The sequence below is a fragment of the Apostichopus japonicus genome, chromosome 16 (assembly GCF_037975245.1).
Source record: "Apostichopus japonicus isolate 1M-3 chromosome 16, ASM3797524v1, whole genome shotgun sequence".
Classification (NCBI taxonomy): Eukaryota; Metazoa; Echinodermata; class Holothuroidea; order Aspidochirotida; family Stichopodidae; genus Apostichopus; species Apostichopus japonicus.
In genome coordinates, this window is record NC_092576.1 from 45,438,741 (window position 1) to 45,452,804 (window position 14,064).

Consider the following 14,064-nt stretch of genomic DNA (forward strand, 5'->3'; position numbering starts at 1 on the left):
TGCTTGACCAATTTAAACGACCATTAAATCATCACTTCTTCCGATGAATGTAAATGGACCTTCAAAAATCTTTAGGCCCCAGTGAAGACCAGCACGCCTTGGACCACCTAACCAATAGGTCACAGGAAGTCCAAGAACATTGTAGAACGGTACCATGATGCGTCTTGCCCGGTCCAAAGAGTGCTTGACCAATTTAAATGACCACTAAATCATTACTTCGTTAATTAATGTTAATGGACCTGCAAAAATGTTTAGGCCCCAGTCAAGACCAGCACGCCTCGGACCACCCAACCAATTGGTCATATGAATTCTAAGGACATCGTTGAAGAGTTCCATAATGCGTCTTACCCGGTCCAAAGAGTATTTGACCAATACAAACGACTAATGCACAATCATTATCCAGTTCATTCATCAATATCTTCTTTTTTGAATTTCAACTCTACGTCTGTACCAGTGTGGTGATACAAAACAAAAGCAACACCTTTGGCTCGCAAGTTTAATGCTAATTGGTGCTTTACAATCATCAGCATACAAAGTTTCCTTCCCATTCCGGAGAAACACACGCGCACTTTTTTTTTTTTTTTGGGTGGGGGGGGGGGACCTTAGCGCAACTACATTTTCAGAATGAAGTGATCTCTGTAGACTGGCAACGAACTGAAAACGTTTTTGTTTTAATTATTCGTTCATAGAACTTAATTTTATTTCTTTTATTCATTTCACCTGTCAACCCTTCACATATTTACAGATTTAAAGAACAGAGAAGTGTTCTTGCCTCTCTTCTTGAAAGTGGTTTTGAACGCTTTAACCCCCTTCGTAGATTCTGAAAGATTCCACTGCTACATTCTAGAGCTGACCATGGAGCTATAAACAGACAATCAGTCATCTCGGGTCAAGCAGAGATAAACTGACTTTAATAGTTTATTTAGCAAAATAGTCTTCAAGTGAAATAGGTCTACCCAGACATATATTTTATGCCGAAATCCCTTACTGATTTATTTATGATCTCCATTAGCCATAGTTGGTAATGAACCGTCCAAGTTACCCTTTAGTGCCATTCTATGCATTTTGATTTTATCGTGTTCCCATGCATGTGCTTGTTCTTTCTCTTAGTGATTTTTCAATAGAAAGTTTCTCTTGGAGTGTAGAAGGCAGATCCACCATAAGAAGTCTCACTGGGTTTATTCCAACTAAACATAGACCAGAGTTAGTGTGATTTTTTAGTTGATTTCCTTTCATTCAGTTCTACCTAAATATTAATTATAACGTCCATAATCTAGCCAGGGACGTCGCTAGAGGGGGGTGTGGGGTGTCTCACCCCCCCCCCCCCCCAATCTTGGTAAAACTGACGATAGTTGGAAAATTTTAGTGCGACAGTCCGAATTTCCGACTGCCGTACTCTAATTTTTCCGACTGGAGCACTCTAATTTTCAAATATTCTTGTAGTGACCTAAAATTTTCGGTCAAAATTGACCTTGAATCAGTCATATTTAGTACGATTTCCTTGTCACAATGAGAAATTGTATGTCGCGATCTTTATACTCCACCATACAAAACTTCGTATGATTTTACAAAATTTCGTATAATACAACTACTGCACAACATATATGATTAAAACGCTCAATGCTAATCTACGGAAGCTTAAAAATGCCATCAACATAAGAAAAACTTTGCCCCATAAGGTTAAATTTTTCTGTTAATTGTTTAGATAACAAGATAAAATGTTATAAAAAAAACAGAAAAATGTTGCATTGCTTACTTGCTTTAAATGAGTAATTGAACAATTTTGTGAAAAATGTTTAATTCAAAACTAATCAAATCTCGTCAATTAGTCATTTTTTGCTGCAAAATATTCAATTGTTCACTTCATTCCATATGAGCAATTGAAACATTTTCTGAGAAATGTTTAATTGACAACTTATCTTATCTCGTCAATTGGACATTTTGGCAAAATGTTCAATTGTTCACTTCATTCCAATTGAGCAATTGAAAAAATTTCTGCAAAATGTTTAATTGACAACTTACGGTATCGTATAACGTCAACTCAACATTTTTCTGCACAATGTTTAATTGTTCACATCATTCCAAATGCTCAGTTGGAATGAAGTGAACAATTTTTTTTCCATGTGAGTGATAAATAGCCCCACCCCACCCCCAAGAAAATAATATTAAGCGGGCTAGGAAAAAGCATTGTATTTTGTGGTAATTCACTATGTCGTCGTATATAATTTGTTGACAAAAAAGTTTCCCCTTTGTTACATAAACATAGCTTTTTTAGTCAGTAGTCTATGTAGCTTACCAAGCAGATAACTTGTACTCAGTTGCTTACTCGCTTAACCAGAGTGATTAATAAGTTTGTGAAGTGAGGGCCAGTGGTACAAATGTACCGAGAAAAGTTCGGAACAAAAGTGCCGTCGCGAAAGATAGGGTGTCTGACTGACACTGACTGGGGTACAAGGCAGCAGTTGGAATTTTCTGGCTCCAAAACCCATCCAGTTGGAATTTCAGCCACTAAACCCCCAATCATCAGGCCTTAGCTACGTCCCTGAATCTAGCTATACAAATTTTACACAATACACAAAACACATTCAATCCATTAGCAAAAGTGCTAGATTTAAGGTCAATTTCGCGTTTGTTAATTTAAGTCAAAATTACACTTTCTAATCACTTACAATTGTATTTAATTAATGTATTAATTCTTCCGTAAATATCAATTAGGCTATATGCTGAGTCAATTATGGAAGTATAGAAGTCAAGAGAAATATTACATGCTTAATATCCACCCCCCCCCACCCCTCCCCATTTATTCTCTGATTGGATTGAAATATACTTGCAGAAGAGAAATTTTCATGCCAAATTACTCTAATCTGGTAGAATTGATACACTTTTACTAATCTATGTGCAAAGATGTTCCATACAGTTAATTACTCAATACTTCATAAGATAAATTTGAATGAGCGGAATAAAGGACCATGCGTTCTGATTGTAATTGAATGATTCATTCAGGATGTTTCCTAGAAGTTTTCTCTCGTAGAAGAGCGCTTGGACATTAGGCTCGAACTAATTGATACCGATGAACGAGCTGACTGCCTACCGTCATTTAACGTCCATGGAATTACCTTTGAAAGGCTGAGAGTTCATATTAATCATAGCGTGAATGCTCCCTTGCGTCGAACCATTAAAATTGATAGATAACTGAAATAATCTGCAGCATGTTGACAGTTAAACTGCTTTTTTGCATTTGTATTCCCAAATGAATGAAATATCGGAATATCTTTCCTTCTACGAATGTCTCTGACCCACGTTAAAGTGATATTGTTCAATGTTTGAACGTTACTGCATGTATCAGTAATGCATGGTAGGCCTATATAGGGGATGGTTTATTTCTTTGATTGTTTGTCCGGCTGTAAGCTTCATAAGCTTCATTGGGCTATCATGACAGTGCATGCCAGCTACAAGCCTGCTACAGCCTTGCTACGGCCTTGCTACAGCCCTAGAAAGATGCTGTCGCTTTATGCCATCGTGTTCAAATATCTGCCACATTGCAATTTTTCCCTTTTGATTAGGCTGAAATTTCGTAAGTAATTTGAGTAAGTTAATTAAATTCGGAAGTCATTTAGAGGCTTTCTTAAATTGTAAAAACTTTCCGACAGAATTTGGCCATGTATATAGACATGCTGCCATTAATTAGAATGCACTTAAAACGAGTTCTCTCTTTTTCATTCCTTGAGGGTCCAAAGTGCAATTTGTAATGCTACCGGTTGACACTAAACGCACGATACATAACATATGAGATGGACACTCATTTAAGAAGTGATGATGTAGTGGTCATTTAAATTGGTCAAGCACACTTTGGACCGGGCAAGACGCATTATGGTACTCTTCTACCATGTCCTCAGAGTTAATGTTACCCATTGGTTAGGTGGTCCAAGGCGTGCTGCATGGATTAGGGCCCAAAGCTTTTTCGTGGTCCCGTTACACTCGATGATGTAGTAATAATTTAGTGGTCATTTAAATTGGTCAAGCACGCTTTGGACCGGGCAAGACGCATTATGGTACTCTTCTACCATGTCCTTAGAGTTAATGTTACCCATTGGTTAGGTGGTCCAAGGCGTGCTGCATGGATTAGGGCCCAAAGCTTTTTCGTGGTCCCGTTACACTCATCGGAACAAGTAATGATTTAATGGTCATTTAAATTGGTCAAGCACTCTTTGGACCGGGCAAGACGCATTATGTTACCCTTCTACAAGGTCCTCAGACTTCCTACGACCCATTGGCTGGGCGGTCCAAGGCGTGCTGGTTTTGATTAGGGCCCAAATGTTTTTATTTCAGTTCCCGTTACATTTATTTTAAAAAAATGTTGATTTAATGGTCATTTTAATTGGTCAAGCACGCTTTGGACCGGGCAAGACGCATTATGGTATCCTTCTACAATGTGTTAAAAATTCATATGACCCATTGGTAAGGTGGTCCAAGGTGTGCTAGTCTTGATTAGGGCCTAAAGTAATTTTTTTACATTAATTTAAGAACTGATTAAGTACTGGTCATTTTAGTTGGTCAAGAACTATTTGGACCTGGCAAGATGCATTATGGTACCCTTCTACATAGTCATCGGAGTTCATATGACCCATGGGCCATAGATAAACCTCTTTCCACGACCAAATGTTGAACATCTTGTAAGAAAGCTTTTGTCTTGCCACAGGTGTTACGTCGATACAATTGTCGAAAACGTAACCGAATAGGCAGCTCAGTTACTCATTCGCGAATATCGAACGAGGAACGGGGAATGAGTATCTAACTTCACACCGGTTGTTCAATGGTTCTCACTCAATCTTTGAGTGCTACACAATAGTGGGACCCCCACTATCTGTAATCCATTGCGTGAGTAGGCCCACAGCAACCAAGCTTGTAAACAACAGCTATTTTCGTTGTGTTTTAGTGCACGATCAATTCTGGTAAAAACTTGTCTGGCTATAAGAACTGGAATTTTACGCTCTGGTAAGATTGACAAGATAGTTTCTTTGGGATCTTGTCTACTGACATTGGAGGTTTTGGGACCTTTGGCTAGCCTGGCTGGAACACTTTAGACTAGCTGAAACTTATACCAGGGTGCTGTTACTAGAGTAGCAGCTCCCTGCTTATAGTACTAGTATACTGTAGTAAAATGCCAATCCTCGCATTACATTTACAGAACACAACATATGTCTAGGTAAAGGGTCAGTATTCATCCGAATTTCAGTCTTTGGTGACCATGGCTATTTGGAGTCATTCCCTCATTTATATTGTACAACAATTACAGGGCCTGATGTTTCAATCTTCGCAAGACTTTCTTTTAGAGACAAACTGTAGTCCGGCACTTTCATATTTATACATTTCCCCCACAGGCTTTTTGTGGGTAGCAGTTCGTTATTTTTTTTCTCTCTCTCTTCAGTATCTTATTAAATCAGCCTGCCCAGTCTCAAAACAACACAGAGATGATGTGCTGGTCAACTGTAACTTGATGAAGTAGGTCACTGGTTAGTTGATATATATGAGCCTGTCAGCTTCCTGGTTTATATATCACCAAGTAGCCTAAATAAAAAAATATACAAGGGACTCTAAGGTTTTTTCATTTCTTCCTAAAGAAGGAGAGTACGAGGACCTTATATATTGGCCTCCTTTTCATAGGGTGTGAAGATTAGGTGATGAAATTTCCATTTGTCTTCTACAAGTGGAAGTGACAAAACAAATATTAAAGAGAAAATGAAAAGTATCTGGAAAAAAAGGATGCAGACAGGGACTGATGCCCCTACTTTTGAGCAGCATCAGCTATGGTAAGGTTATCAACATTGTGATTGCCACCTTGAACAAAATTTCCCTGTAAATGCATAGACCAATATTATTTTTGAATGAAAACAAAGTGGGGATGCATGCAGGGGGTTGGAGGTGACTAATTAAAGGCAAGATCCAAATGAAGTAAGCAAGATGTTTTTTATGACATGTGAACTTTATATTCAACACTGTTTAATATTATAAGCCCTACAGGCAAAACTTCTGACGCTGTGAAACCAGCATACAGTAATTTTAGGGTTATGGGGTTACTGTACTGTACATTATTCAAAAGGATATTTATTATGAAATTTAGATATGAATACATTGTCCAGCTCTAAGATCAGTAAATTTGTCTTCCATCAATAGCCTATTTAAATCTTAATACCATTTTAGGGGTATACAGTAATGGGCTAAATATGAATTTAATAGACAACACATTTCAAGATTGTTAATGTATATGAAGCCCCAAGATAAGTATTTGGGGTCTTGTCAACAACCTTTAACAAATTTGATCCCACTTGGTTAAGGGTGATGTGCTTATATTAATTTTAAATGCAATATACTGTAAATAATCACCGATCTTTAACATATATGAAGCCTAAAGACAATAGTCTTTGTGGTGTTGGTGACAACTTTTATGTAACTTAAATCACAGTTAATGGTGATGGGACGACATGTATTAAAAAACCAATATATTTCAAGATTCTTAATGTATATGAATCCCCAAAACAAGTATGTTGGGTCTTGTCAACAACCTTGATTAACTCCCATTTGGTTATGGGTTATGAGCTTATATGAATTTAATAGGCAATATATTCCAGCTCGTTAATGTACATGAAGCCCAAAAACATATATTTGGGGTCTTGTCAACAACCTCTAATCCACTTTTTTATGGGTGATGAGCTTATATGAATTTAATAGGCAATATAATTCCAGAATGTACATGAAGCCCCAAGACAAATATTTGAGGTCTTGTCAACAACCTCTAATCCACTTTTTTATGGGTGATGAGTTTATATGAATTTAATAGGCAATATAATTCCAGAATGTACATGAAGCCCCAAGACAAATGTTTGGGGTCTTGTCAACAACCTCTAATCCACTTTTTTATGGGTGATGAGCTTATATGAATTTAATAGGCAACATAATTCCAGATCTTCAATGTACATGAAGCCCCAAGACAAATATTTGGGGTCTTGTCAACAACCTTTCTTAAATTTTAATCCCACTTGGTTATGGGTGATGAGCTTATATGAATTTAATAGGCACTATAATTCCAGATCTTCAATGTGTATGTAGCCCCAAGACAAATATTTGGGGTCTTGTCAACAACCTTTAATCAATGTTAATCTACTTTTCTATGGGTGATGAGCTTATATGAATATAATGGGTAGTGTTTACACGGGTCCAAAAATCGGGAACCAGTACCCGAGGGCCGTTACCCGTCGGGTATCCGGGTACCCGGAAAAAAATTGTTTACCCTCGTGTATCACTATTTTCAAGAAATTACATATTGGATGCTGTAATAAATGCATTATACTGACAATGTTTTCATGTTCAAATACGTAGGTGTAAGATAAGGTATAACACCTCCCTCAATAATTTTTATTTGCTTCTGTTTCTTTCATTAACTTGTTAATAAATTAATTATTTAATTATAATTAGCATTACTACTAACATCGCACTGCCGCCACTGCTTATGCTAGCTCGTGCACGTCTATTGGATCAAACCATATAAATTATTATTGCTCTACAATTCCGAAGTGGGAAAATGATTTCTGAGGCTTGCTCTCATATTGCCAAGGAATCTCAAAGCAATTATACTTTTCTTCAAATTACTTGGGCTAAAGGTATCTATGTGATCGCGATGGTGTGTGTATGCAAGCATACTAGGTATATAAGTAGCCCTTAGTGAGCAGAATGCTTTTCATGGTCACTTAAGGTCAACAGAGGCAAACGACTGAAGACTTCTTATGTCCAATATCTCTAGAAGATAGTCGCTTGATGTTCAATTTGGTTTGTAGGTATCCATGAGAATATCATTTCCATAGGTTTTCAGGGGGTGTCAAAGGTCATTTGAGGTGAACTGAGCTCAAAGTCTGAAAATTTTGTAAATGCAGTGTCTGAAAAACTTGGGAAAGTGCGCTTTAACATCAAAGTTCGTATGTAGCTAGCCCTTGGTGAGCAGATGATGCCTATTTTTCTTGGAGGTCAAAGGTAATTTGTTGTCAACTGAGGTGATAGTCTGTAAACATTGTAAATACGATATATCAAGATGGGAAAGTAGATGACTCCTACTGTTTATCATGGCAAATAACAATCACTTGAAGTCTTCTGAAGACAAAGTAAGAAAACTGTTTAAACAGGTTATATCAATCAGTAACAGTTGCTACAACTTCATCCTTGGTATGGAGGTTAAAGTCATGTCAGGTAACTTTCTAAAGCAAATGATCTGAAAAATGTAAGTATCAGCACTGAAGAAGTGAAAGTTGGTTTGAAATTCAGCCATTAATGTGTAGGTACTCATCAATAGTTACTGTCAAACCATTGTATGACATTGGACATTTCTGGTGAGTAACACAGAAGTTGTATCCAAAGTTGCATCACACATATGCAAGGAACCAATAACTGAATTGACTTTCTGGTTTGTAAATGATGACAGAAACTTATTTTTACAACAATTGTCTGCCGTTCATGATCATATCAGGTGATGCTACCTTAGGTAAAGCTACCACCATACCTATTTCTAAAGTTATAAATTATACCTGTTCTGTTTGTCATCTTTGACTGTTTTGCCTTTTTCATCTTTTTCTTTAATTGAGGCAGTGGACGAAGGGCTGATTTCTTGAAAGACTGGTGTAGAGGCAACTGGCTTTCTCTCGGTATGGTCTGTTCCAGTTCAGCACATGCCAGTGTGAGTTGGGAGATGACATTTGACATGACATCAACATCAGAGGAGAGAAAAGAGAGATCCTGCAGAACCTTCAGTTTTTCTATGAGGCACTTCTGGGTAGAATGGATATACCGATTGCAGGTACTGGCTTCTTCACCACTGATGTCTGTCTCATCTTCCTGTTGGACAGGGCTCCCAGTATCAACTTCTTGATCATCTCTTAGGCAAGATTTGTACTGAACTTCCTTTGAAAGAAAACTCAAGTCCAGGTTAAAATATGCACTGTTTTTATACAGTGGACTCAGGCTGTTCCAGGTGGCATCACTGTGTGCAAATATTGCAAAGAGATGTTTGCATTGCATGAAGTTTTCCATAAATGCAGCACATTGACATTTGGGGAATGATTTTGAGTCCCCAAGGAACACTTCATACCATTTTAAGGAATTTTCACTTTTCACCTGAAAAATATTTTCACCAACCTTTTGGACATCCTTTGATTTGTAGTGAGCGGCCGCACTTATCTTTGTCAGGCAGTGCTTAACAAAGGCTCTGGGTCGATCATGCAAAAATGCTGGCACTTGTGGGTTGTATGCATTGTACTGGCTACTGGCATAGTTTTTGCTTGCGTAGGACATCACTTGATCTGGTATGAAGTCCAACACCAGAGTTTCAGCCAATGAAGAGACAGTGTTTGTAGTTGTCAGCTTAAGGTAGAACTGCTTCAGTGTTCTGTTAAGTGCTTCTACTCCATTGTTTGTTGTGACTGATACATTGAAGCCAGGCAGTGCATATGCTCTGCACCATCGCTGTTAAGTAAATGGGTAATGGTCAGCCTTGAACTGTACTGAAATATGAACATTTACTGTCTCTTTCATGAAATTGCAATTCTCCTCATTTCATTTTTACTATTATTGACAGTTTTACCACTAAATGCTTGTTGTTAGATCATATGCAACTTACAGAGTTCACAGAAGTTAAATTCATATGAAGTGGATAGACTATTAAAAGTATCACAAAACTGGACTGTACTTTCCTGTAATTGTACTGGGGTTTCGAGTAGTACCAAGTGTAGCAGAACTAGCAAGCATTGAATTTGAGCTGGCTTTATTTAAACTTCAAAGTACTTAGATATTAAAAGTTCAACTGAAATCATTATCAATCAAACACTGTTTCAGTCATTTACTTGTAAGCCTTAGCTAGAACCTTTGAAGACACTGCACACTTGAACATACGTGTTATCTGTATGAAAAAGTATCAGGAAAGCTAATTAGCGCAATGTATAGTTACTGTAAGGCTGTACCTATGTGGCATCCAATTTATCTTGCAGGGAATAGATAAATTAGATAGTGAATATAGAGTTACTGACAATGCACAAATTTTGTTTCATTGTAACAATGTTGTCCTAATGAAAACTAGTCATCACACATGCATGTCAATGTATGACACGTTTATAACTAGAAAGACAATGTACTTATATTTATATTAGTTGATTCATAGCAAATATCTTTTATGTACCAGTTATGTGAATAAAAGTTTGGGCAAAAATTGATACGACCTAACAGTTATTGTCTAATATCTTAAATGGAATGATTTATTTTGTGAATGATTCTTGGGAGCTATAAATCACAAGTAAGAAGGAAAGCAAATAGCTGGATCTCATTTTGGAAGTATTGCCTTAATTTTATGATGTAGCAATAACATACCTGACATATGCCAAGCCATCTAGTCTCAGTGTATGCTTTCACTCTGTTGTTTGAGGCGTACAACTTGCTTGAACGCAAAATGTGGATCCCTTTGTCACACTTTTCTTTTGAGTTTGCTGTTGCAATGTCCCTCAGCATTTTCAAGAGGTGGTGTTGGTTGTCAGTGGTTAGTTGGTTTTTTTTCCTGTGGAATAAAAATGATGTTTCATGGTTAGTGTTAAATTGGTGTGGGAAACAACAAAGAAGTAGCCTTCTACTTAACTTAGGTTCTGTGAAAGTGGCTGGTTCAAATCGAAAATGAACTATCAAAGCTGTGGAATCCTTCAGTGTTAACCTGTAGCCCAAAACAGTCTTATGTACATACTGATAGTATGTGGTAAACAATGCTGGAAAGGATAAAGCCAACTAATGCCCTCACCATTTTTGACATGACCAATTCTAGAACAGAGTGGGTACATACTAGTAGAAAGTTGATAAGTAGATTTGTGTTGCAGTCTAGTGTCTGTATTTGATGATAACAGTTAGATTGAAACCCACCTTCCCTGCACCAGCTTGCTCTCTGTGAAAGCTGCAAACATACTTGTGAGCCTCTGGAAACACATCTTGAATGGCCTGATACTCTGGTTCAGAATAGTCGATCATAAAGAATCGAGGTTTCCACCGAAGGTTCCACTCCTTGATGCTTGAAAGGGTCTCTGCAATATGTGCAGTCGTCTCACTCTCACAGATAAATGTTGCAACAGGTGTATACCCAACATTTGTCCTTACAACCATTATGAATAAGGGGAGGGCATATTTAGTTGTACGGTAGGTGGCATCAAGCAGTACTAGTTCTCCATATCTTTCTAGTACAGTAGCATCTTCTGTTGCACTGTCTGGTAGATGAAGAGGAAAGTGTTTTCCTTACATATGGCTCATCACTATTATCATCTAAATCGTTATCATCAGTTAGGGGAAAACATCTTTCTGTTAAAATGTGTGCCTCTCTGATAGGTTTTGACGCTTGTTCATGACTTTCCTCGCTCGTGCATTTCCGAAGGAAGAAGTTCGATGACTTTTCTTTCTCTTTCCAATCAGCAACTTTATTTTCCAGATTTTCTTGGTCCAGTCCAGAAAATCTACCTGCAACTAATGCATGATGCACATGGTTTTGGATGGCATGGCAGCTTGGAAAATATGCTCTGTCATTTGATGTTGGTTTGACCTGATTTGCTGGGCATTGTTCCAACTCCACAAATGTTTTAAGGACTCGCTTAATTAATGGCACTGATGTAATACCTAATGAGACATATTCATTTATTTTGTCCCTTACAGCTGCATCAATTGGTTTGGAAAAATCAATTTCAATGGACACTTTGTGATTTTTATGGGATTGGTGCAATGGTAGTTTGACATGGATTATCTGCTCTGGATTGGTATCAGCCTCTTTGGAGTGAATCGTCTGGTGTAGTTTTCCATTGTCTTCTGTTTTTTCTCTTTGGCCAGCAGTTTTTGACAGTTTGAATGCATTGTATCTGGAAGACAAAGTTTGAAGCCATGGATTTTTGAAGAGATTTCAAAGTAGTCTGAAAAGAGAGACAGCCATACCCACCTAATGAGATTATTCAACTTATATGTTTGCAATTTGTTCACCAATAGCAGCCAGGCAACTATAAAGCAGGCACTAACTGCATCTGTCTATAGAGAGCCTTAAAGAGGGAAAGGCCGGCCATGCAAATTCTGGAGGGTCGTTCTAGCCTTAACAAACAGGTTTGATTATAAATAAGCACACATTGTGTTTTATTGTGAACTGCGAGCAACCCTCACAGTCATGAATTCATCGACTGAGTAAGAATAAGGTCATCAAATGGAGATGAGAGCTAAAAAATAATTTTTTTGATTTAGCAAGACTGTGAGGTTGATAGTCGAGAAATGGGGGACCTGGAGTTAACAGGCCACCTGACAGGGACCTTGTACTAGTAGTTGATGAGCCAGCTGACAAGATTTTCATGGATTTGTCACAATTTCTATTTTTTTTATAACAAATACCCACTGAATTGCTCACATAAAGCAGCACCCCAACATACATTCTGCCATTGTTTTGGGTTTCGATGATAATCGTAACCTTTGCATTTAGGATGGCGTATGTGTAATTGCGAGTGTGTGTGTTTGGGAAGCCCATCTCGTAAACATGATATCTCAAGAAGGTAAGGTCAGAGCACTTCATATTTGGTATGTAGAAGGATCATATTAAGTACAAGAAGCCTATTGTATTTGGTAGAGATAAAGGTCATTTAGTGTCAACATGGGTTAAATTGTGGAAACCTTGTATACAATATATCACAAGAAGGGAAGCATAGGCAGACCTCATATTTGTGTGTAGAAAAACCACATTGAGTGCAACAGGCCTATTGTTTTTGGAGGAGGTCAAAGGTCATTTGCGTTCATCAGAGGTCAATTGTGAAAACCTTGTTAACATGATATCTCAATATTGGAACCTAGGGTAGATTTCATACTTGGTATGAAGGTGTATAACATTGATTAAAAGAAGCCTATCGATTTTGGTGGGGGCCAAAGGTCGTTTCGGGACAACAGGTCAAATTGTGAAAGCCTTGTAAACATGACATTGCAGGTCATCTGATTCATGAAAATTTACATCATCGAAATTATGTATTTTTTCATTCTGGTTTAAATAAACTATGGAATGGAATTACTCATACTGTACCTTGTGATGTGTCTTATGTAGACTTTAGATGGACATCCAACTTTCCGGCTTTTCTGTACATAGAATCTCTTTCGGCCTGGTTGGCCATAATTGTGATCTGAGATCTGTTGAAAGTTAAAGAAATAAAAATATATAGTACAAGGAGTCATTGAAGTGGTGGGAGGGTGGGGGGGGGGATAGCGGTTTATACTTTCAAACCTAACGTAGGGGTAAAGAATTCATATGATATATGATAGGTAACTCCTGAGATATACATGAGCTTATGATATGTTCCTCACATGGAACACATTACCTTACCAAATATGAATGCATTCATTGAGGCTTCATTAAAGCTTTGAATGCTTATAAATGATGGCTTATATTTGCCCCAAGAATGCCTTCGCTAAGGCTGCACCAGAGCCGAAAAATTTAAATTAGCTAAGGCATCGATGGCTTAAATTTGCATATAAGTATTCACTTTGAGGCTTTAAATAGGCATTCGCTCTGCAGCCTTAATGCTAGCATAAATTTGCTCTGAAGCCTAAAATGAAGGCTTCATTAAGGCTTCTCAGCTTTGAATGCTTACAAATGATGGCTTATATTTGCCCCAAGAATGCCTTCGCTAAGGCTGCACCAGAATACCTTTTAACATGAGTGAGTGCTTTTTAAGGTAGCAAGTTGACAAAAAATGATAGTTGACAAAACTGGCTCTTATTTTATTTGTGAGGCAACAAAACACACTGCATGGTAATGTTGGTGCTCAACGTTTATTGCAGAACTTATTTTTTTGATGATGTTGTTGCTTACTTGCTGAGGGCAGGCAATCAAATGTCGCTCTCGTTTGATTTTGATCAAAATTGGTATGATGAAACAAACAACTGTTTGGTTTAATTTAATGTCAAGAAAATGCAATTGCAGATCAGCAAGATGTAAAATATTATGCCTGCTTTATTATATATCTGAATGTGGTGATAATA

At 37.6% G+C, this 14,064-nt stretch overlaps 2 protein-coding genes across 8 annotated transcripts in view; both read right to left on the bottom strand.

The window, feature by feature from the left end:
• Positions 1–6,202: 6,202 nt before the first annotated feature.
• Positions 6,203–10,950, bottom strand: LOC139982218 (uncharacterized). Its single transcript, XM_071994857.1, has 3 exons — positions 10,941–10,950; positions 10,405–10,585; positions 6,203–9,507 (listed from the first exon to the last, which is right to left on the bottom strand). The coding sequence occupies exons 2-3, from the start codon at positions 10,540–10,542 to the stop codon at positions 8,527–8,529; spliced, it is 1,119 nt and encodes a 372-aa protein (XP_071850958.1). The 5' UTR covers positions 10,543–10,585; positions 10,941–10,950; the 3' UTR covers positions 6,203–8,526.
• A 762-nt stretch (positions 10,951–11,712) lies between these two features.
• The window catches only part of LOC139982215 (tRNA (cytosine(38)-C(5))-methyltransferase-like), a 100,833-nt gene continuing 98,481 nt past the window's right edge, over positions 11,713–14,064 (bottom strand). For 4 of the 7 annotated variants that reach the window (XM_071994842.1, XM_071994846.1, XM_071994849.1 and 1 more), the window contains one exon: positions 13,109–13,205. The gene's annotated coding sequence lies outside the window, so the exon portion shown is untranslated. Of the gene's footprint in view, positions 11,919–13,108; positions 13,213–14,064 lie in introns of those variants that run through there. The other 3 variants (XM_071994843.1, XM_071994839.1, XM_071994840.1) reach the window with 2 other exon arrangements.

What these genes read in the sequence shown, in the direction of transcription:
- LOC139982218 (XM_071994857.1), bottom strand. Translation starts at nt 10,542, where the DNA reads ATGCTGAGGGACATTGCAACAGCAAACTCAAAAGAAAAGTGTGACAAA. An exon ending in GATGGCTTGGCATATGTCAG is followed by an intron (nt 9,508 to 10,404) that starts GTATGTTATTGC and finishes TTTACTTAACAG; the next exon opens with CGATGGTGCAGAGCATATGC.